General features: G+C 44.5%; 1 protein-coding gene across 2 annotated transcripts in view; it reads left to right on the plus strand.

Moving 5' to 3' along the window:
* LOC139535761 (ephrin type-A receptor 8-like) overlaps positions 1-13,844 on the plus strand; it is a 164,798-nt gene extending 150,954 nt beyond the window's left edge. Inside the window, exons 7-19 of one of the 2 annotated variants that reach the window (XM_071335532.1) lie at positions 228-638; positions 5,590-5,714; positions 6,182-6,344; positions 7,038-7,212; positions 8,022-8,089; positions 8,501-8,626; positions 9,021-9,206; positions 10,005-10,066; positions 10,275-10,484; positions 10,648-10,797; positions 10,977-11,167; positions 11,852-12,010; positions 12,140-13,844. In XM_071335532.1, coding sequence (XP_071191633.1) covers positions 228-638; positions 5,590-5,714; positions 6,182-6,344; positions 7,038-7,212; positions 8,022-8,089; positions 8,501-8,626; positions 9,021-9,206; positions 10,005-10,066; positions 10,275-10,484; positions 10,648-10,797; positions 10,977-11,167; positions 11,852-12,010; positions 12,140-12,254 — 2,141 coding nt within the window. In that variant the 3' untranslated portion in view covers positions 12,255-13,844. The remainder of the gene's footprint in view (positions 1-227; positions 639-5,589; positions 5,715-6,181; positions 6,345-7,037; positions 7,213-8,021; positions 8,090-8,500; positions 8,627-9,020; positions 9,207-10,004; positions 10,067-10,274; positions 10,485-10,647; positions 10,798-10,976; positions 11,168-11,851; positions 12,011-12,139) is intronic. The other variant, XM_071335533.1, reaches the window with a different exon arrangement.
* The last annotated feature ends 11,398 nt before the right edge of the window (positions 13,845-25,242 follow it).

Below are 25,242 nucleotides of genomic sequence, written 5' to 3' on the forward strand. Positions count from 1 at the left end.
TTAATTGGGCATATGCTACTTTTCTATGATTATTTATTTGAATTTCCCTTTTAGAGGGCCTCTCTAAACACCAGATGAACATAAACATCTGAAAGAGAAAATAGAAGCACATTCCACTGGTTCAGGTGCTAGTCATGAAGAAACACATGAAAATATACACCACTTTCTCTCTCTTCTCCCTTCAAATTTTTCTCCTCCATCTCTTTTTCTCTCTATCCTCTACTTAGGCCCCCCAACAGCTCCAGTAAACATGATATCGTCGGTTAACGGTACGTCAGTGAATCTGGAGTGGGGTCGACCGATGGACTCGGGGGGTCGCAGTGACCTGCTGTACAGCGTGCTCTGTCAGAAGTGCTCTGGGGAAGTGGGGCAGTGTGAGGACTGTACAGCAGGGATGGGTTCAACCAGTGGGGGAGAGGGGATGGGAGGAGGGGGTGGAGGGACGGTGGACCGCTCTGGGGTGGTCCCGGTGCGGTTTGTTCCCCGGCAGAGCTCGCTGACCGAACCCTGGGTTACCGTTCTAAACCTGGTTGCCCACGCCAACTATACCTTCCGTATCCTTGCGATGAATGCCGTGACTCACCTAAGCAATGAGCCAGCGCCCTTCATATCTGTCAACATCACCACGAACCAGGCAGGTAGGGGACACCTGTATCGATTTAAAACATATAAATGTATGCATCTAGGTTGTTTTACCTGTGGATCAAACACATACAGTTTACACATTAAAAATAACATCTCAACAGCTAGGCTGCATGATACAGTACATACAGTGCATTCAGAAAGTATTCAGACCACTTGACTTTTTCAACATTTTGTTATGTTACAGCCTTATTCTAAAATGGATTAAACAAAACATTTACCTCATCTACTTGCAACCAATAACCGATAATGGCAAAGACAAAAATGTATTACAAATAAAAAACAGAAATACCTTATTTACATAAGTTTTCCGACCCTTTGCTATGAGACTCGAAACAGGTGCATCCTGTTTCCATTGATCATTCTTCAGATGTTTCTACAACTTGATTGGAGTCTACCTGTGGTAAATTGAATTGTTTGGACATGACATGGAAAGGTACACACCTGTCTATATAAAGTCCCACAGTTGACAGTCCATGTTAGAGCAAAAACCATAAGGTCAAAGGACTTGTCAGTAGAGCTCCGAGACAGGATTTTGTCGAGGCACAGATCTGGGGAAGGGTACCAAAAATGTCTGCAGCATTGAAGGTCCCCAAGAACACAGTGGCCTCCATCATTCTTAAATGGAAGAAGTCTTCCGAGAGCTGGCAATTGGGGAAAAGGGGTGAGAGGTGGTGAGGTGACTAAGAACCCGATGGTCACGCTCCTTCTGGGAGAACCTTTCAGAAGGACAACCATCTCTGCAGCACTCCATCAATCTGGCCTTTATGGTAGAGTGGCCGGACGGAAGCAACTCCTCAGTAAAAGGCACATGACAGCCTGCTTGGAGTTTGCCAAAAGGCACCTAAAGGATTATCAGACCATGAGAAACAAGATTCTCTGGTATGATGAAACCAAGATTGAACTATTTGGTCTGAATGCCAAGCGTCACGTCTGGAGGAAACCTGGCACCATCAATACGGTGAAGCATGGTGTTGGCATCATCATGCTGTTGGGATGGTTTTCAGCGGCAGGGACTGGGAGACTAGTCAGGGTCAAGGGAAAGATGAACGGAGCAAGGTATAGAGAGATCCTTGATGAAAACCTGCTCCAGACTGGGGCGAAGGTTCACCTTCCAACAGGACAATGACCCTAAGTACACAGCAAAGACAACACAGGAGTAGCTTCTGGACAAGTCTCTGAATGTCCTTGAGTGGCCCAGCCAGAGCCCGGACTTGAACCCGATTGAACATCTCTGGAGAGACCTGAAAATAGCTGTGCAGCGACGCTCCCCATCCAACCTGACAGAACTTGAAAGGATCTGCTGAGAAGAATGGGAGAAACTCCCCAAATACAGGTGTGCCAAGCTTGTATCTGTAACGTCTCTCGTCGGAAGGCATGTACCAAAGCGCAGCGTGGTAAGTGTTCATGATATTTTATTTCACAAAAACAATCGAACAAAATAACAAAGTAAAAAACCAAAACAGTTCTGTCAGGTGCAGACACTAAACAGAAACGGAAAAAGGCTGCCTAAGTATGATTCCCAATCAGAGACAACGATAGACAGCTGCCTCTGATTGGGAACCACACTCGGCCAAAAACAAGGAAATAGAAAACATAGAATGCCCACCCTAATCACACCCTGACCTAACCAAATAGAGAAATAAAAATACTCTCTAAGGTCAGTGTCACGTTCCTGACCTGTTTTCTGTTGTTTTGTATGTGTGTGATGGTCAGGGCGTGAGTTTTGGGTGGGCATTCTATGTTGTGTGTTTCTATGTTGGTTTAGGGTTGCCTGGTATGGCTCTTAATTAGAGGCAGGTGTTTTGCGTTCCTCTAATTAAGAGTCATATTTAGGTAGGTTGTTTCACTGTGTTCGTTGTGGGTGGTTGTTACCTGTCTCTGTGTTTGTGTTCTGCACCAGATAGGTCTGTATCGGTTTTCACGGTTTGTTGTTTTGTTTGTTGTTTGTAGTGTTCACTTGTCGTCAAATTAAACATGTTGAACACTAACCGCGCTGCACTTTGGTCCTCTCCTTCACCCCTGGAAGAAAGCCGTTACAGAACCACCCACCAAACCCGGACCAAGCAGCGTGGCAACAGGCAACGGCGGCAGCAGCAGCAGCAGCGGGAGCTAGCAAGGCAGAGTGGCTGGAAGCCCGAGAGGCTCCCCCAAAAAATTCTTGGGGGGGGGGGGCACACGGGGAGTATGGCTGGGTCAAGTGGGAGATTTGAGCCAGTTCCCCGTGCTTACCAGAAGGAGCAGTGGGCTAAATTGAGGTACGAGTCGGAGAATGTGGAGGAGTTATTGGACAGATTGGAGGAAAGTGAAAGGATGGGAGATTATGAGACATTTGATGAGTTGTTGGTGATATTGGGGGAGAGCGAAGAGAGAGAGATGTTGGTTTGGCGTAGCATACACGGTACTCGCCCTGAGGTGTGTGATTACCGTGGAGAGCGGGAGTACGGGCAGACACCGTGTTATGCGGAAGAACGCACGGTGTCCCCAGTACGCGTGCTTAGCCCAGTGCGGGCTATTCCACCTTGCCGCACTGGGAGGGCTAGGTTGGGCATCGAGCCGAGTGCCATGAAGCCGGCCCAACGTATCTGGTCTCCAGTACGTCTCCTCGGGCCGGCGTACATGGCACCAGCCTTACAGGTGGTGTCCCCGGTTCGCCTGCATAGCCCAGTGCGGGCTATTCCACCTCGCCGCACTGGCAGGGCTACGGGGACCATTCAACCTGGTAAGGTTGGGGAGGCTCGGTGCTCAAGAGCACGTGTCCTCCTTCACGGTCCGGTATATCCGGCGCCACCTTCCCACCCCAGCTCAGTACCATCAGTGCCTACACCACGCACCAGGCTTCCAGTGCATCTCCAGAGCCCTGTTCCTCCTCCACGCACTCTCCCTATGGTGCGTGTCTCCAGCCCAGTGCCTCCAGTTCCGGCACCACGCACCAAGCCTCCTGTGCGTCTCCAGAGCCCGGTACGCACTGTTCCTTCTCCCCGCACTCGCCCTAAGGTGCGTGCCCTCAGCCCGGTACCTCCAGTTCCGGTACCACGCACCAGGCCTAGAGTGCGCCACGAGAGTCCAGTGTGCCCTGTTGTTGTTCCCCGCACTAGCCTGAAGGTGCGTGTCCTTAGCCCGGTACCTCCAGTTCCGGTACCACGCACCAGGCCTACAGTGCGTCTCAGCCGGCCAGAGTCTGCCGTCTGCCCAGCGGCGCCTGAACTGCCCGTCTGCCCAGCGGCGCCTGAACTGCCCGTCTGCCCAGCGGCGCCTGAACTGCCCGTCTGCCCAGCGGCGCCTGAACTGCCCATCTGCCCAGCGGCGCCTGAACTGCCCGTCTGCCCAGCGGCGCCTGAACTGCCCGTCTGCCCAGCGGCGCCTGAACTGCCCGTCTGCCCAGCGGCGCCTGAACTGCCCGTCTGCCATACGCCGTCTGAACTGTCCGTCTGCCAGGAGCCTGCAAAGCCGCCCGTCTGCCATGAGCCTGCAAAGCCGCCCGTCTGCCATGAGCCTGCAAAGCCGCCCGTCTGCCATGAGCCTACAGAGCCGTCCGCCAGACAGGAGCCGCTAGAGCCGTCCGCCAGACAGGAGCCGCTAGAGCCTTCCGCCAGACCGGATCAGCCAGAGCCTTCCGCCAGACCGGATCAGCCAGAGCCTTCCGCCAGACCGGATCAGCCAGAGCCTTCCGCCAGACCGGATCAGCCAGAGCCTTCCGCCAGACCGGATCAGCCAGAGCCTTCCGTCAGCCCGGACCTGCCAGAGTCCCTCAGCCCGGACCTGCCAGAGTCCCTCAGCCCGGACCTGCCAGAGTCCCTCAGCCCGGACCTGCCAGAGTCCCTCAGCCCGGACCTGCCAGAGTCCCTCAGCCAGGACCTGCCAGAGTCCCTCAGCCAGGACCTGCCAGAGTCCCTCAGCCAGGACCTGCCAGAGTTCCTCAGCCAGGACCTGCCGCCCCTTATCCCGGTGCTGCCCCTTATCCCGGTGCTGCCCCTTATCCCGGTGCTGCCCCTTCATTTAGGTGGTTTTAGTTGGAGGGTGGTCATTGGGAGGGGGATACAGAAGCGGGGAGTGACTATGGTGGTGTGGGGACAGCGTCCGGAGCCTGAGCCACCACCGTGGTCAGATGCCCACCCAGACCCTCCCCTGGACTTTGTGCTGGTGCGCCCGGCGTTCGCACCTTGAGGGGGGGGTTCTGTCACGTCCCTGACCTGTTTTCTGTTGTTTTGTATGTGTGTGATGGTCAGGGCGTGAGTTTTGGGTGGGCATTCTATGTTGTGTGTTTCTATGTTGGTTTAGGGTTGCCTGGTATGGCTCTTAATTAGAGGCAGGTGTTTTGCGTTCCTCTAATTAAGAGTCATATTTAGGTAGGTTGTTTCACTGTGTTCGTTGTGGGTGGTTGTTACCTGTCTCTGTGTTTGTGTTCTGCACCAGATAGGTCTGTATCGGTTTTCACGGTTTGTTGTTTTGTTTGTTGTTTGTAGTGTTCACTTGTCGTCAAATTAAACATGTTGAACACTAACCGCGCTGCACTTTGGTCCTCTCCTTCACCCCTGGAAGAAAGCCGTTACAGTCAGGGTGTGACAGTAGCGTCATACCAAAGAAGACTTGAGGCTGTAAAGTTGTTTCAACAAAGTACTGAGTAAAGGGTCTGAAGTCTTATGTAAATGTAATATTTCAGTTTTAATGTTGAATAAATTTGCCAAAATGTATAAAAAACTGTTTTTGCTTTGTCATTATGGGGTATTGTGTGTCGATTGATAAGGGGGGGACAATGTAATCCATTTTAGAATAAGACTGTAATGTAACCAAATGTCTAGAAAGTCAAGGGGTCTGAATACTTGTTTTGACATATATTGACGTTTTGTAGTTGGGCTCCATGGAACATTGATGTATGTATGTTCTGGTTTTCTAATAAATAAAAAAAAATGTTTCTGTACTTCCTGTTTCCTGCTTTCTGTTCAGCCCCTTCCCAGGTGATCGCCATTCGCCAGGAGAACGCCAGTCAGAACAGCGTCACTCTGCAGTGGCACGAGCCTGACCAGCCCAATGGAGTCATACTAGAGTATGACATCAAATACTATGAGAAGGTAGAGTAGATACATACATACATACAAACATACGTACATACATACAGTAGATACATACAGTAGATACATACAGTAGATACATACAGTAGATACATATATGCATGTATGTCTCTCTCTGTCTGTGTTTATGTATGCTGATTGATTCGTGAAAGTGACAGCCTAGCAGCGAAAACAAGTTAATTGCTTCGTGGTTCTGCATGCCCTGACACACAGCTAATGAGGTAAGAGAGATCTGAGCAACACACACACAGACCAGGATCCCCACAGTGGGGGTGGTCACTGGAGACTTGAGGTTGTGTTTATAGAGTGAATAGTGTCATACACACACACATGCCTGGATAGTACAGACAGATTAGTGTGGCTGCTGTGTTATCTTAATCTGTGCAAACTCCTGGGGTTACTACTGGATACATCTGCAATATCAACACTGCTTGTACAGCCTGTCTTTATCAGCTCTCCTCCACCAGGATAAGGAGCAGCAAAGTTATTCCACCCTGAAGGCTAAGGGGACCACGGCCCTGGTGTCTGGCCTGAAGCCTGGTACCAGGTACATTTTTCAGGTCCGGGCCAGAACCTCAGCAGGCTGCGGACGCTTCAGCCAGAATGTGGAGATCCAGACCGGGAAAGCAAGTAAGAGAATGAGAGTGGAGCACTATTTTCATTTGTAAAATCTCTCACTAGGTTTAGAAGTGCTTTGTATTCTATTGGTGTCTATTGGTGCCAACCTATCTGTAGTGTTTTTACAGACTTTACTGTAATATTTACTGCAGTGTTTTTGCAGACTACTGTAGTATGCTATAGTATTCACTATAGTACTATAGAAAAAACACTACAATAAATACTAATGTATATTCCACAAAAACAATACTATAGTATACTACGGTCATGTCTGCAAAACACTACAATGAGTACTATAGCATACTACAGTTATGTATGCAAAAACACTACAGTAAATACTACGGTATACTACAGTAATGTCTTCAAACACACTGCTGTGAACACTACAGTAATGTCTGCAAAAACACTACAGTGAATACTATAGTATATAAATATAGTAATACTACAGTATTTAAACCATAATATATTATAGTATATTTTCATGAGGGACAGAATGGTGCTGGGTTGAAGAGCCATGAATGTCAGTGGGACCAGGAAGCCTTCAGACAATCCCATAATGCTATAGATCTGTGCTTTGTGTGAGGGCCACCCCTGTCAGGAAAGCTGCTGCTGCAGACCTAAGCCTCAAAGAGCACTGAACACACACACACACACACACACACACACACACACTCACACAAACTGGTTGTGTTGTTGTGTGTCCAGTTCCTCTGCGCTACAACACTATGACTATCATCTGGATCTGTATGGCGCTGGTCTCTGGCCTGGTCACCTTCCTGGCCATCGTCATCTGCAGGAAACGGCAAGGCAACCCTTTCTTACACTACACCACTACCCGTGATGTGGATGAGTCCTCTCTGACTCTACGTCACTCATATACGTATGTGGGATATTTTTTACTCTACCTTAACAAGGGTTCAAGTAAATTATACCATTGTCTCTATAGGATTCATTTCTTTTATAATCAACATTCATATTAGTATTTTCATTTTTATCGTTAATCTGTCTCTGATGTTGTATACCCATATGCATTGATATCCATAGGATGACCTCTAATCTCCTCTGAGGTCCGCTGTAGCTCAGTTGGTAGGGCATGGCTCTTGCCATTCCAAGATAGTGGGTTTGATTCCTGGGACCACCCATCCGTAAATAACGTATGCAAGCATGACTGTAAGGTGCATTTGATAAAAGAGTCTGATAAATTGATTTATTTTTTTACCCCCATAGGCTCCAGTGCTACAGTAACTGTCTATTTTCAGTCCAACAGTCCCACAATAGTCTCTCTAACTATGTTCCACTAATGCTTTTAAATAGCCCAGAGTAGTTCTCACTCTAGATTATGGCATGTGTTTGTTAGCAGTGGAAAGTCAGGTCATCTCCCAGAGTTTCTGCATGGGTAATGTTCAGACCCAGCTGAGTTTTGTACTTCTAAACAGTCAGTTTAATTATTATGGCTGTTCATGTTAGTTAAATAACAATGCTAATGTTTTCACTTATCCCTCTCCTTCTCTCCTTTGATGTCTAGAATTTACATCTTCCACAAATCATTTGTGGATTTAATTATTTCCAACTTCAATGCATGTTAGCGTTTTCAAGCGGAGTCTGAAAGATAGAATGAGAGGAAACCCGTGAGAAGTGTGGTGTATCCCCGTGTGACTAAACTATTCTAAAGTACTGTTTGATATACAGACACTGTGGCTATAGCAAGGCCTTCCAGGACTCTGATGAGGAGAAGATGCACTACCAGAATGGCCATGGTATGTTTGTATTATTATTATTACTGGTTTGTTTTTATTGCCATGTTTTATTATACCCCCCCAGCCTTCACTCCATTAACTTGCCTGTTTAAATAAAGGTTAAATAAAATACAATCATTTTCATCCTCAGTGTACACAGTTCACTTACCGTTTGATTCAGATTTATTGAGGTACAAAATCTCAGTACTGCAGTCTCTCTCTCCCTCCTCTCCCTCTGTCTCTCTCTCTCCCACCCTCCATTTTCTCTCGCTGTCTCTCTCTGTATCTCCCCCTCTCTCTCTCTCTCTCTTTCTCTCTCTGTGTCTCTCTCCCCCTCTCTCTCTTTCTCCCTCGCTTTCCTGTGACAGTCTCATGTAGCATATTGTTTCCATCCAATGGTATGTGACCAGATGCTAATGTTGTTTATTTTAGTGTCATTCCCCGACGTGCGATTCTACATCGACCCACACACCTACGAGGACCCTTGCCAGGCCGTCCACGAGTTCGCCCGAGAAATTGAAGCTTCCAGGATCAGAATAGAGAAAATCATTGGGTCAGGTAAACTGAAAATCATGGCTGAAGTAAAGGCTGCGGTGTGCAGCGGAGAGGAATGGCACAGTGGAATCAGAGCGTTGCATGGGGCTGTCAATCAAACACAGAGACACACAGGGAATAATAACATCACACTGGCACAGCAGGACATGGTAACACACAGGCGTTATAATCATGGCTGTTAACAATGACCTTTAGGGTTGTAGTTGTTGATAAGACACATTAGACAGAAAGGGAAAGGGGAAGGAATGTAATGATGTGTTCTGTGACTTTTCAAAGCACAAAGCAGGAGATGAGATTAGGAAACAATTTATTTTTGTTCGAATGAATCTATCACTCAATGAATAGATTAGTCTATATTGTGGTCGTCGGGGAGGAGTTCACCTAAACGTGTGTGCAGGTGAGTTTGGGGAGGTGTGTTACGGGCAGATGCGTCTCCCAGGGAAGAGAGACATTCCGGTGGCTTTGAAGACACTGAAAGCAGGATACAGTGACAAGCAGAGGAGGGACTTCCTGGCTGAGGCATCAATCATGGCCCAGTTTGACCACCCTAACGTCATTCACCTGGAGGGAGTGGTCACACGCAGTAAGATTCCATATGATTTGATTCAACTCCATTTTCAGTTTGATGCAATTCAATGTCTTTGCTGCGTATGAATTCAATTCAAGAAGAAAGTACATACGCCCATAGAAATAAGAATTAATAGAATGGGCTTGTAAGCTCTAACCCTGGGTACACTCACAATGGCTGACTGGTATTGTGATGCAATAATTTCCATGGTATTTTGGAATGTTCTATCAACTGATGCTGGATTGCCATGGTAATGTAGAATGTTCATTCAAATAATGCTAAGGCTCCTGCAATATAATGTATTTTTGTAATGTCAGTTATCACAGCACAGATTAAAGGGTACACTTCCTGCTTTTACTTCCTGGCATGGATACACTCAAAATGGCTGCCAGTCCACCCATTATGCCATCATTGACTTGAATGGAGATGCCCTTTCTATTCATTCTTATTTCTATGCATACGCCGACCTGATGTAAGTTACTCCTGTATAGTTACTGTGGAATAACTCTTCCTCTCTCCCTTCCTCCCTTACTACCTTACACCCTCCCTCCCTTATTCCCTTATCCCCCCCTTCTCCCTTACCCTCCCTCCCTCACTTACTCCTCCCTCCCTCCATAACCCCCTTACTCCCTTACGCCCCTCCATCCCGTACTCCCTTACCCCCCTCCATCCCTTACCTTGCCTTATCCCCCTCCTTCCTGTATTCACCCTACCTTACTCCGCCCCACCTCCTCTCCCTCCCTTACTATTTTACCCCCCCCCCCCCCTCCCTCCCCTCCCTCCCTTACTATTTTAACCCCCCCCCCCCCCCAGGTAAACCAGTCATGATCATCACTGAGTACATGGAGAATGGATCTCTGGACTCTTTCCTGAGGGTTTGTTGCTTTTATAAGGATTTCATATTTTTTTCCCATACCCTCTCACTCTCCCTCTCTCCCACTCTCACTCTCTTTCTTTCTCTTGTAGAGAAATAGTTTTTGAAGCACTTGACATCTGAAATCTCAATCAATATGCCTCTAACTAACACTACAATCTCTCTCAATCTCAATCCCCGTTCCTCTCCTCCTCATCTCCTCCTCTCAGAAACATGATGGTCAGTTCACTATAATCCAGCTGGTGGGCGTGATGCGTGGCATCGCGGCGGGTATGACCTACCTGGCAGACCTAGGCTACATCCATCGTGACCTGGCAGCTCGTAACATCCTGGTCAACAGCAACATGGTGTGTAAGGTGTCTGACTTCGGCCTGTCCAGAGTCCTGGAGGACGATCCTGATGCAGCATACACCACCAGCGTGAGTTCACACTTTAATGATAGCTCAATTCTAAAACTCTAATATGTACTAGATTATAATACTGTTGTAGCCCGAGTTCTCTAGTTCTGGTTCTGTTTTATATTCCGTGGCGATACCAGTGGTTGTTCTAGTTCTGGTTGAAGTGCGTTTCTGTTCCCTTCAGGGTGGTAAGATTCCAATCCGCTGGACAGCACCGGAGGCCATTGCCTACAGGAAGTTCTCCTCTTCCAGTGACGTGTGGAGCTATGGCGTGGTCATGTGGGAGGTCATGTCATATGGGGAGAGGCCATACTGGAACCTCACCAACAGAGATGTGAGTGGATTGGAGAGGACATGCACACACACATACAGTACATAGTACATGCAAACCACACATACACTCATAAGAAAACATGTGTGTAATGATACCTGCATATCTCTCTTTCTGTGTGTGTGTGTGTGTGTGTGTGTGTGTGTGTGTGTGTGTGTGTGTGTGTGTGTGTGTGTGTATAGGTGATAAAGTCAGTAGAGGAGGGCTACAGGCTACCTGCTCCTATGGGCTGTTCAGGTGCTCTACACACTCTCATGCTGGACTGCTGGCAGAAGGACCGCAACGAGAGGCCCCGGTTCTGCCAGATCGTTACAGTTTTAGACAAGCTGATCCGGAACCCAGAGCACCTCAAGTCCATGGACACGCTGTGCAGGTGAACAGGCTGCTAGGCAACCATCGCCGGGGCAACCATCGCTTGGGCAATACATTGTCTGGACAATGCACTGCAAATCCACTCTCAACTCATCTGTCAAACATGAGCTGTGGGATAAAGTTACAGCCCAAAGTTTCCCTCAAACTTCCCCAGGAGATGCGAGGGAGACAGGTTGCCTTAAGAACGGCCTTGTTCGTTTTCCAATAAGCTCATCTCTGATAGACATGCGCTCTGTTAAATAAGAGCCTGGCTGTGATATTGACATTGATAGTCCGGGAATCAGAGAGCAGAGTGAAGAGCGGCTCGAGTTAGAGTTGGACCTGTGTTAAATTGCTTCTTTCAGATCCATGGTCCCATAGAGTTACTGGTGCATGTCGGGGAGATGGAGGGATGAGGAGAAGAGGAGGAGAGGGGGAGGAGGGGGTGTTAATCTAGCCAAACCAGCCATCCTGCAATCAGAGCAGCCACCCCTTCTCTATCATTTTAACAGCTATTGATTTTCTGCCTTAGCTGCTAGTGCATTTCAACACCTTTTTTCCTCCCCACCTCTTTTTTTCCACATCTCTCCCTTCATGTCTCCCCTCTCCCTTCTGTCTGTGTGTTTGTCCTATATCCTTTTCTTCCTCTTTTCTCTCTTTCTCACTCTTTCTCTCTCTGTCACTTCTCTCTCTTTCTGTCTCTCAGGTTAGGCACACCTCCCATGATGGACAGAAGTATCCCAGACTTCAGCAGCTGTAGTTCTGTGGATGAGTGGCTGGACACCATCAAGATGGGCCGATACAAGGACCATTTTGCTGCAGGAGGCTACCTGACCCTAGGCCACGTCATAGGCATGAACCAAGGGTGAGAGGCAAGGCCGTAGCATCATTCTCCAATCACATCATCCACATGTCATTGATGCTTAAGAGTAATTTAGGCTGTTTGATGAGTGTGTTCATGTGTGACTCTGTCCCATCTCTGTGTGTCCTACAGGGATATCCACAGGCTGGGGGTGACACTGATGGGCCACCAGAAGAAGATCATGACCAGTGTACAGCTGATGCGTGTCCAGGTGCTCAACAGAAGTGTGCCCTCGGTGCACGTATAACTTCAGCCTCAAGGCTTCTCCAGCCAGACGATTTTCAAATCTAGGCCCAGGCTTCTGAGGCCTAGTCGGAACTCATGGGAATTGATCTATGACTATCAGAGAAACTACAATGTCCAGGTGACAATTTGGTTAACTTTTCAAGACTTCTTCTTTGAGAGTTTGAAACTTCAAGAGTACGGATATGAAGGGACTTGAGTACCATAGCCTTTGTTTTTCCTATTCAGATATGTTTCATGTCTTGTTTGTAAAAATGTATGGACTGCCTTAATCTCCACAAATGATTTAAATGTTGTTGTATACAAAGAGAGATTCTATTCATATTAATGTATCAGTTAAGTATACGTTACAATGGATCTGAGTGATAGCCTAGCATACAGTAAGCGAGAGACTGGCAGGGGCTGGAGCACTGAGCTGTGTCCCCCAGCACACAGCTTCTCCTATGGTTCCCCTGAGAACCGGCCCCAGACCCCTGTCCACTTACATGGCACAAGAAGACCCTGGATCTGAACCTGACAGTGGACAAACAGCAACAACCTAGTTGACTCACCAGAAATTCCAAGTCTCCTCCACTAAGAAGGAGGCCAGTTCCAACTTGGCTATGAAAGACTGTACGGAGTCACAATCTCACACAGTAAACGTTCGAAGGACCCTAGGAGAGAAGCACTGTGTTCTCTCCCTGGTACAGCTGCGTAGCTCACAACTACTGTAGAACAGATGGATGGATGATGACTCATTGTGATTATAGTGTTTTGACTCTGTGGTGGTAAGGACAAAACAAGGAATAGGGAAAGTGCTGTATGTGGAATGTTTTTATCTATATACTCTGAAAACAATATTATTGACGGTCCTAGTTCCACTGTGCAATCAAGAGAATGGTTTTCTAATGCACCTATGTTTGATTTCCTGAATAAGTGGTCTATGTCTCTTTTTATTAGAGAAGAAGCTCATTATATTCCCTGAATATGCAGTGTTTAACTATGGTGACGTTTCAATAATGTTTTTCTCCTGAGACACTTTTTTTTAAACACTGGACTTCAATAGAAATTCCATATTTTATGAAAGTATGTTTTATTAGATCTATCAATTGACAAACAACCTTCAGTTTTCTATACCAGTACATACCTACGGTCACTACAACTGTTTTCTATACCAGTACATACCTACGGTCACTACAACAGGATGTACTAACCTCTGTCTGAAATTAGGGGCTCTAGTCAATCAGTATCGCTGAATCGTTACAGATTGCTCAATAGATATTTTAAGGTAATTTCCGATTAAGCCGAAAAATGCAGTGTTTAACGTGAATGTTGTCTCCACTAACGCAGGAACATTGCCTTTAAATTTCAATCATGCTGTAACGCTGAACTTCCGGAATACAGATTAAATAGAGCCCTAGGTCTATTTGCTCTCAAACAAAATTCAAAAGACAAAAGCTTTTTGCAAAGATTGATGGATCATCCTTGTTTGTCATGTTGAATCATATAATACAAATAGTGACTGAAAAAGCAATACCCCTCTGTATGCACGGCTCAGTGCTGAGTCCACTGCCATGATTCACCTGGGAATAAATAAAATGGGTTTAACACAACTGACCTGTCTCACCTGGGATGTTGCAGAATGTTTCACATTCCAATTCGGACCACAACACAGTGAATAATGTAGGAATTAATAGAAATTGAACAAAACAGGGTTAGGGTTACAGTAATGGATAGGGTTAGGGTCTATGTGTGTGGACATGAAGCTTGGGTTAGGGTTGTGGTTAGGGTCTATCCAGAATGTGGGCATGTAGTTTGGGTTAAGGTTGGGGTTAGGGTATGATAATAGCTATGGTTTGGGTTGATCCGGAGTGTGGCCTTGAAGCTATACATTCCATCCCTAGATTTAGGTATGTTTTAAACCATTTCACCAGAAGTTCATTGAAGCTAAGGTTAAGGTTAGGGTTAGTGCTCGGGTTGATCCGTGGTGTGGCCTTGGAGCTACACACTCCATCCCTGGATTGAGGTAAGATTTAATCAATTTCACTTGAAGTTCACCGAGGCTAGGGTTAAGGTTAGGGCTAAAAAAATATATATTTGATGAAAAATTGTATTTGGCCTTCCTGCTATTAGCCGATGCAAACACATTGAATAACATATTCACCACATGGAACAACAGATAGTCCCAAAAACTAATCTAAAGGAAGTTTGTTCTGAAGTGTCTGTCCTAGTATATCTGAGAGATATAAGAAAGATCAGGATATATATATATATATATATATATATATATATATATATATATAAACATATTTAACCCCTTATTTTTGGCACTAAACAGTCTCCACATATACTTCCATGATTTTTTTCCACTGGTACCGGGGGAACTTCAGACGAGACATGAGGCCTGTGGGCGTCCTAGAGCAAAACAACCGACATGTACAGTACGTGTTCGTGAGACACTTACCTTTCCACAAACCGTTCAGATGCTACAGACAGAAGTTGGAAGATCGACAGTACTGACTTCAGACAGGTCACAAGACACTTGTGGGGGTCATAGAGCAAAAGAGATCTTATCTTTCCATAGAGGGATCAACATATTTTTCCTAGGCCAAACCGTTCGGAGGGTACTTTACACACCTGTGTGCTTGTAATAGTTTGTAGGCCAGACCGTTACGCCAGATCAGAGGCAGTAGGGATGACGAGTTATATTGATAGGTGCGTGAATTGGACCATATTGCTGTCCTGCCTGAGCATTCTAAATGTAACTTGTACTTTTGGGTGTCAGGAAAAATGTATGGGAGTAACAAGTACATATTTTCTTTAGGATGAGGTAGGTAGAATGGGTGGGCTATTTACAGATGGGCTATGTACAGCTGCAGCAATCGGTTAGCTGCTCAGTTAGCTGATGTTTAAAGTTAGTGAGGGAAATATAAGTCTCCAGCTTCAGCGATTTTTGCAGTTTGTCCCAGTCATTGGCACCAGAGAACTGGAACGAAAGTCAGCCAAACGAGGTGTTGGCTTTGGGGATGACCAGTAAGATATACCTGCTGAAGCGCGTGCTACAGGTGGGTGTTGTTATTGTGACCAGTGAGCTGAGGTAAGGCGGAGCTTTACCTAGCAGAGACTTATAGATGAGATGACCTGTAGCCAGTGGGTCTGGTGACGAATACGTAGCGAGGGCCAGCCGACTAGAGCATACAGGTCGCAGTGGTGGGTGGTATAAGGGGCTTTGGTGACAAAACGGATGGCACTGTGATAGACTGCATCCAGTTTGCTGAGTAGAGTATTGGAAGCTATTTTGTAAATGACATCGCCGAAGTCGAGGATTGGTAGGATAGTAAGTTTTACGGGGGTATGTTTGGCGGCAAGTGAAGGAGGCTTTGTTGCGAAATAGGAAGCCGATTCTAGATTTAATTTTGGATTGGAGATGTTTACTATGAGTCTGTAAGGAGAGTTTACATTCTAGCCAGACACCTAGGTATTTGTAGTTGTCCACATATTCTAAGTCAGAACCGTCCAGAGTAGTGATGCTAGTCGGGTGGGCGGATGAGGGCAGCGAACGGTTGAAAAGCATGCATTTGGTTTTACTAGCGTTTAAGAGCAGTTGGAGGCCACGGAAGGAATAGTAAAGTAAAGTACAGATACCCCAAAAAAAGTATTTTTACTTAAGAACTTTACACCACTGTGTGCTTGTAATAGTTTGTATGCCAAACCTTTCGGACGCTACAGACGATTTTGTGAGAAGACTGATTTTCGGGATGTCTCATAGTCTGATATGATATGAATTGTGGACAAGAAGCTAGGGTTAGGGTTAGGTTTAGTGCTAGGGTTGATCTGAGTTGTGGACAAGAAGCTAGGGTTAGGGTTAGGTTTAGTGCTAGGGTTGATCTGAGCTGTGGACAAGAAGCTAGGGTTAGGGTTAGGTGTATTGCTAGGGTTGATCTGAGTTGTGGACAAGAAGCTAGGGTTAGGGTTAGGTTTAGTGCCAGGGTTGATCTGAGTTGTGGACAAGAAGCTAGGGTTAGGGTTAGGTTTAGTGCTAGGGTTGATCTGAGTTGTGGACAATAAGCTAGGGTTAGGGTTAGGTTTAGTGCCAGGGTTGATCTGAGTTGTGGACAAGAAGCTAGGGTTAGGGTTAGGTTTAGTGCTAGGGTTGATCTGAGTTGTGGACAAGAAGCTAGGGTTAGGGTTAGGTGTATTGCTAGGGTTGATCTGAGTTGTGGACAAGAAGCTAAGGTTAGGGTTAGGTTTAGTGCTAGGGTTGATCTGAGTTGTAGACAAGAAGCTAGGGTTAGGGTTAGGTTTAGTGCTAGGGTTGATCTGAGTTGTGGACAAGAAGCTAGGGTTAGGTTTAGTGCTAGGGTTGATCTGAGTTGTGGACAAGAAGCTAGGTTTAGGTTTAGTGCTAGGGTTGATCTGAGTTGTGGACAAGAAGCTAGGTTTAGGTTTAGTGCTAGGGTTGATCTGAGTTGTGGACAAGAAGCTAGGTTTAGGGTTGCAAAATCCCAACATTGTGGTTCTGAATGCTTTGATCTGACTGGGACTGCTGGAACAAAACTCTGCCCGATTGCAAGGCTGTCACAGGTCGGAAACAATGGACTTCGACTGCTTGACTTATTGTTGCTGAGTGTGTCTGTGCTTCTCTGTGCTATTAAACTTCATTTCAACCACAGAAACTAAACAAAAAAATCTGTGTTGAATCTTGGTCAGGGTGTCTGAGTAATTGGCCTCCCATTCACCTTTAAGAGAGCTAGAGCTAATCCTCTACTCGGTGAAAGTGAAACGAGACAGAAAGAACACTATTAATCTCATTATGGCCATGTGCTTTGTTACCATGGAATCCCACACCGAATTATCAGTTGCTGACCCATCCCCATGACGACATTGTACCCGTCCTACTCATAACTGTGAGTGTTCTAGACTGTCCCCTGGTTGACTTGTTGCTGGGCGACACAGAGTGGGTCATGATGAGTCATGACAGGAGTGTGTTTGCTGTTTGTTATCGCTAATACCCAGGTCCTCATTGCAAAAGAAACCACCAACATTAGAGATTCATTATAATCCTTAAGCATTTAATGTAAAACTCCCCATCAAAAATACACATTAATTAAAATGCTTGAGCATTCAATGTAAATTTCATCTCCGCTATATAATGAAGTCTTTTGAACAACCATGGAACAATGCAACACTAAATTTATATAGTTGTGTATCCTAATGTGCTGCTGTCAATGCATCACATCCAATAAATAATTACGTTTGCCCTTGACACAGAGCCAGAAGGGTCTGTCCAATACTGTGTATTGTTTCCTGGTTGTTTCAGACATTTTTGTCAAGGTATGTGTCTGTGGCAGCAGGGTGTGATTGTGGGTTGGCTGTTGTGTTAATTGGACACAGTACCCTCGTCTGACATCTGAGGAAAGAGATGGGTTGATTGAGATCGTTCAAGCAGTACATGATAGAGTGCTGGGAGCCATAGGGTTGTATGAGGTCAGAGTGTGAATCTCCTACCAGTTTAATAACTGCACACAAACTTAGCTCCTACTGATGCCTCCATCTCTGTGTCTTATTCTGAAAATAGGAATCATATATATTCTAATTTTACACTAGCTAACTGACTACAAGAGACTTTGCTGGCTGCATCAGTCACTGTTAAAATACTAGAGACGCACGTGCTAGATTGAACAGTAATTACCACATTGAGAATGGGATTGATACACTAGCAGGGCAGAGGGAAGATATAAAAAGAACCCACATACTGTTAAAGCCCTCCGCCAGTTATAAAAGGTGCAGCAAAATGCTTATGTGCTAGCTCCCTCAACAATGCATTACATTTTATCAATAATAATATTGAAAAGTAAAAAATAACAAGTAATAGAAGAGGTAGTATGCATAGTAATAATGGACTGTATTTATAATATATTTACAAATATAAAGTGGGTAGTGGAATTAATGGTATATATTAGAACAGCAGCATTGACTGTGCGTGTGTGTAGGAGTTCTGAGAGTGTGTGTGCTTGCAGTGGTAGAAAAAGTACTCAATTATCATACTTGAGTAAAAGTAAAGATACATTAATAGAAAATCACTCACTTAAAAGTCACCCAGTAAAATACTACTTGAGAAAAAGTCTCAAAGTATCTGGTTTTAAATCTCTTTAAGTACAGTTGTGGGAAAAGTACAAAATTGTCATACTTTAGTAAAAGTATAAACTAAAAGTAAATGCTATACATAAAATGTCTGATATTAAAGCTGCAATATGTAACTTTTAACCAAATTCACAGAGAAATGAGAGTTATAGATCTGTAATTCTCAATGAAAGCAAGTCTAAGAAGCGGTAGATCTGTTCTATGTGAGCTATTTCTATGCTTCCCATTCTTATTTTCGGTTTTGTACACCAGCTTCAAACAGCTGAAAATACAATATCTTTGGTTATGGAAAATATATTTTTCCGCGGTTTAGATGGTACAATGATTCTCTACACTATACTTACTGGTTTTGTCACATAAACTGAAATTAGGCGAACTATTAGAATTTTAGCAACCAGGAAATGCATAGAAATGCATCTTTAAGCAAACCAGATTGCACAATTTTCCATTATTTTTTTATTCATTTACGGACAGACAGGGGCACACTCCAACACTCAGACATAATTTACAAATGCAGTATTTGAGTTTAGTGAGTCCGCCAGATCAGAGGTAGTAGGAATGACAACGCGTTATATTGATAGGTGCGTGAATTGGACCACATTCCTCTCCTGTCTAAGCATTCTAAATGTAACTAGTACTTTTAGGTGTCACGAAAGTTGTATGGGAGTAAAAAGTACATACAGTGCATTCGGGAAGTATTCGGACCCCTCGACTTTTCCACATTTAGTTACGTTACAGCCTTTTCTAAAATGGATTAAATTATTGTTTTTCCTCATAAATCTACACACAATACCACATAATGACAAAGCGAAAACAGGTTCTTAGAAATGTTTGCAAATGTATTAAAAAGGAAAAAGTTTGTCTTGTTTGTCAAGCTTACCAGCGTTTGTCCTGTCAGCTCCTGTCTTTTCCCTGCTTCTCTTTTTCTCGTCCTCCTCGTCCTTGCCTGTCCTGACCCTGTACCTGCCCGCCTGACCACTCTGCCTGTCCCTGGGAAAGGGAGACACCACTCTGCCTGCAGCCAGGGAAAGGGAGAAACATCCAGAACAAAAGCTCAGTATTTATCTGCTCTTTGTATGCTTACCACTGCTAAAACAGTAGCAGATAGAAGGGCCATATAGAGTTGCATCTGAGATAATATTTGAGTGTTTGTTTGCTTACTCACAGTGAGAGGTGAAAACATGTGTGTGGTTCTGGTGTCCAGGTGCCCTCTGACAATCAACTAAGATCAGTTTTGCAGGATCTCCAGGCATAATGGTTAAGGTTAGTGATATGGGAAGGTACACTGATCCTAGATCTGTGTCCCCTACCAGGACTAACAGGGAAACAGATCAATCATACATGGTTGATATGCACTATTATAGACAAACCATATTATGCATTCATGACCTCATGCTATTGTTGGGTAAATATGGCATGTATTATGCATGAGGTACACATAGCCTGACAGTGTAAATATAAATATATAAATCAACATTTAAATATAAATGTGAACACATTAACTTTAGTATGTACACAGTGCTGAGTGGTTTGTATTTCCTGACAGTGTCCTAGGTAAAAGATGTAGATGAGGTGATATCAGGGTTGTAGTACAGTATCAGTCAAGCCCATATAGAAGATCAAAGAGAAGGGGGATTGAAAGGAGACTTTGTACTTTCAATGTTAGAGCTGCAAGGACTTTTTCAAGACAAACCCCATTCTTTTTAGCCCCACGTTCCATAAACAAAGACGTTCTGTCACTCATCCTCTCTGTAAGAGCCTATACTGTAAACACGGTCTCGACAGCTAGGATATAAGCTGTAGGCTACTATATCTATCTAGTACAGGATGTTTGCCATGAAATGAATAGTAATTGCTCTCTAAATGTTTACTCTATGATAAGTGACCAAATGCTAACCCATTGGCCATGTCCAATCTTTCTAATATTTGTGCAGAACAAATCGCATGAACTCATTCAGATTACCATTAAGCTTATTATGACACTCTACATTGTTTTCTCAGTTGGTCAAATGCCACTGATGATTTGCTCACGTCGGTGCTGTCATTTCTAGCAGTGGGCATTGAGTCTAAAGGGGCCATTTGCTATAAGGTATTCTGTTTTACTCTGTTCTCTTCTAGCCATAGGCTTCTGTATTCATGCGTATTAGAGAGAAATGGTATTAACCTTCTTGACCGGAAAAAAATATATACAAAAAATATGTTTGAGGCTTTAGGCCAGAAGCACTATCAGTAAGACTTTAAGATGACTTTCTATAAATCTCTGAATTGCTGTGAATTGCCCATAAGCTTAGACAAGAGCATGGCACAAGACAATTTCCTCTTTTGATTTACTTACTTACTTATTTATCTATTTATATAAGTATTTGTGCTGAATGAACCCCCTGGAGAGGAATCCTGATTTCCAAGTCCCTTATCAAACATATTAAAAAATTATGAATGATTAAAATGGCAATAAGCAGGACCGTTTCCCTCTCTCCTTAATGGCCTCATTCAAAGCAAATTAAATCAAAGGACGAAGCATCTACTAAATGTATGATTGCTTTGATAGAATAATGTGTTGTTTTTGTCACAGCAGACCATAGACAAGACAAACTATTCTTCACAGACACTAAAGAAGATAAATTATCTGGTCAAAAGTGGCATTGTTTCAAATAAACTATTAATATAACTTTGGAGTGTGACTCTGAACATTTCATAATTCATGTCCCAGTTGCAAAGGTTTTAGAAGAGACATCACATTAAAATGTTGACAGGGTAATGATGTGCTTTCAAACACATCAATGAACCGGCCAATGTGCTAAGACATCAAAGACATCATTCATATCAGTGTTAACACAGACACTAGCAGAAAATCAATTGTGTGTGTGTGAGTGTGTGAGTGTGTGCCTTCCTGCATGCCTGCATGCAAGTGCGTGTGCCTAGAGTATGTACATGCATGCACTTCAGTATGTGTAAATCAATGACTTAAAGAAGATTCAGCAATATGTCTGTCTGTGTGTACCCATTTCCCTGACCCTCTCCCGTGTGGACCTTCCTCCCTAAGCATGCAGTCAAACATCATGATTTAATAACAATACTGTCTGTTAATCAGGATTAATTTCCATAAATGTAACTGCTGCGTGGTTGTGAGCAGCCACCTCTCCCCTCGTGCCCGCTGTATGCACTCAGCCTGTGTTCAGTGTGTGTGTTTGTGTGCCCGCTGTGTGCACCCAACTTTCCATTCTGGGGGGGAAATGATCGCTTTGATGTTCCCCCGCGCTGCCTGCCACCGGTGCCCCTATAAACTAGCACTAGGCTGACGCAAGATATGCTACCCTACACTCAGCATAGTTCAGAGCAACACGGGGCTGACGCAAGCTCACGCTACATAACACAAGCTAGCATTGCTCTACTTACATTGATCACACCCCGGGGATATGAGCACACAGAAAAAAACACACTCTTTATTTAAGGAGATAAGAGTCTAAAATTAACATGATGATAATGATGATGATAAACCAGGCTTCCAACAGTATAGCCAAGGGGGAATGTTGAATCAGAGAGAGAGGGAGAGGAGAAATGGAGAGGAGGGATTGGAGGTAAGAGAGGAGTGGGAATGAGAGGGGGGATGCAGAAGAGGAGGAAGATGGTTGTGAAGAGGTGATGGGAAGAGAAGGACAGGGAGAGGGGTGGGACAATTGGGCTAGTAGGAGAAGCAGGATGGAAAAGTGGTGGACGAGAAGGGGAGAAAGAAAGAGAAAGCTCCTGTTTGTGGATTATTGCGTTCAACACACACACACACACACACACACACACACACACACACACACACACACACACACACACACACACACACACACACACACACACACACACACACACACACACACACACACACACACACACCCTGACCTCAGATTCAACTGCAACCTGATTCTCTTTCAGCAGTGTGGGCGTCGACATAACAGTCTCAGAGAGAGACGGGTGAGAAGGGGGCGGTAGTTTCTTTTTGGGCTAATGTTCTACCTTCCCTCCGTTCTAATTTCTTCTCTTCTCTTCTCCTCTCCTCCTCTCCTCTCCTCCTCTCCTCTCCTCTCCTCTCCTCTCCTCTCCTCTCCTCTCCTCTCCTCTATTTCCCATCTACTCCTCTCTTCTCTCATCCTCTTCTTTCCTTTCTTCTCCTATCCCATTCACTCCTCTGTTCTCATCCGTTCTTCTCCTTTCCCATCCTCTTCCCTCACCTCCTCTCCCATCATCTCCTCTTCTCTCCTCCTGAAACTTTAGGCACATGCTCGTAACTCAGCCTTTCACATACATCATGTTTTAATGTAAATTGGAGATTTGCAAATGATGTGCAGATTTAGAGTTAGGATTTGTCCCCTACTGAATGCATTAGGTAGGGACTGTTCATGTGCACAGAATAGTGTCACTAAGCTACAATTAGAGATGAAGGAAGGAGGGGACAGGAGCTTACATAGAAACAGGCCATGGTGCTGCAGTATGGTAGATAAAGCCTATTGTGTGGCTGTTGACAAGAAGCAGCAAACCTCTGACTTCCACCTCCGTGACTTGAAGAACACGTCAAAGAGCATAAAGAAGAAGCGTGACAAAATTCCTGTCTGGCTCTAAGTCACCGAGCTATTAATGAGGAGGGGGAAAAAACATCTTTATCTCTCTACCAACCCCTTTACATGAAAACTGGTACATTTGGGCAGACACTCTCTAATGAAAGAAAAGGAAAGGAGAGCAATCAACAACAACAAAAAACTGGTACATTTGGGCAGACACTCTCTAATGAAAGAAAAGGAAAGGAGAGCAATCAACAACAACAACAAACTGGTACATTTGGGCAGACACTCTCTAATGAAAGAAAAGGAAAGGAGAGCAATCAACAACAACAACAAACTGGTACATTTGGGCAGACACTCTCTAATGAAAGAAAAGGAAAGGAGAGCAATCAACAACAACAACAAACTGGTACATTTGGGCAGACACTCTCTAATGAAAGAAAAGGAAAGGAGAGCAATCAACAACAACAACAAACTCCACCTGGAAGAATCAGATGTTTTTCCTCAGTATGTCAGAGAAAGTGGTGTGTGTGTGAATGGAATGTCCCAGTTTAACCGTAGATCTTGCCAATGGTTAGTGTTCCCAGCATGCAATAGCTCCCCTGTTGCTACATTAAGAGATAAGGAAAGAGAGCTAAAGGGGTAGTCACATACTACCCCTGAGTGAGCAGGGGTAGGACAATATAAATAAAATGCTTAAGAATTTACTCATCAGTAGAACCATGTCTGGCAGCGACACAGTTCATTCAGCCTCATTAACTGCCTTTTAAAAAAACATACCTGATATGGCTGACTTGCTTAACCAAATGTGGTTTCTAGTGACAATTGAGATTTACAAACTATGGCATAAGGGGACGATGAGCAGATAAGAGGATTTCAATTAAGACATTAATGAGGGAGCTAGGATGGACATAGTCAATATAACTATTTGTTCAGGAATTGTTTTATGTACAGCGACAGAATTCACTTTCTTAGCTACAGTGTACATATCTCCCTGGTATATTACATAATTTATGAAGCAGCATACAATACATTTTTGGACTCACCTTGTTGTACTGTGCTTACTTGAACAGGAAGGTGGCGCGGTGGCACATTTTGTCATCAAACATTGTCATCAAAGTCTGGCATTCTCCAGATTTATGGTGCTTTCATGTCACGTTCTGACCATAGTTATTTTGTGTTTTTTTTGTTTTAGTTTTGGTGAGCTGGGTGGGCATTCTATGTTGTGTGTCTAGTTTTCCCGTTTCTTGTTTGGCCTGATATGGTTCTCAATCAGAGGCAGGTGTTAGTCATTGTCTCTGATTGGGAACCATATTTAGGTAGCCTGTTTTGTAGTGTGTTTTGTGGGTGATTGTTCCTGTTCGTGTGTTCCTGGTTTGTCTGTGTTCACTAGTTCGGGACTGTAGCTTCGTTGGTTTTCGTCTGTTTATTGTTTTGTTCATTATTGAAAAGTATTCAAATAAATATGGATACGTACCACGCTGCGCATTGGTCCCCCTCTCCTTCCACCGACGAAAGCCATTACATTTCAAGACAACTGGGGACTCAATAAAAACAAGGTTGAATCATGACGTCAGTGATCTTCAGGTCGGAGCTCTAGAAAGAGGCCTGAGTTCCCAACTTGCAATTCCGAGTTGGATGACCTTTCAAAATGTATTTTCTCATTTTTTTCTGAGTTCCTAGTTGTCTTGAACTTACTGAATTCTGAGATTCCCAGTTCCGAGTTTCCTGTTTTTTTGAACGTGCCAGAAGTCATGCTGGATTGACAGCATGGCCAACGTATTCAACCTTTTCTGGCCCATGCTGTTGAATGTTTATCCTTTAAAGCTTGGAAAAGAGACCCTTAAACCCAGACTTGGACCACACACCCACTCCACTGAATAGCCGGCTAGTGATTGCTTTGCAATGCTTGCCGTTAGCCACTGTCACTGTTTCCTTCCAAACCACTCATTGTTGAATTTGCCATTTTTAACTTGTTGTGTAATGTTTATGTCCAATGGCCGATGATCACCGATACGTTTTATCTGTAATTTCTCTTCATATGACAAGGATTGAAAAGAATTTGCCACTAGATTGTCGACGGAAATCATGACGATGACTGCTTGTCTAGCTTGCTAGCTAAGATTTTGAAAGTATGATGTTGACATCAGTCCGATCAAAGATACAGTAGATATAACGTGATTTGACGTAATTTTATCTGTGGCCAATGACCGTGAGCCTTCTTGGATGGGCACTTGTAATATAACTCTATGGCAGCACCCATGGAGCTTGAATTTTTGAGCTTTCCCTGTAGATTTAGCAGTGACGTAGTGTCCCCATGAG

Source organism: Salvelinus alpinus, chromosome 12 (assembly GCF_045679555.1).
Source record: "Salvelinus alpinus chromosome 12, SLU_Salpinus.1, whole genome shotgun sequence".
Classification (NCBI taxonomy): Eukaryota; Metazoa; Chordata; class Actinopteri; order Salmoniformes; family Salmonidae; genus Salvelinus; species Salvelinus alpinus.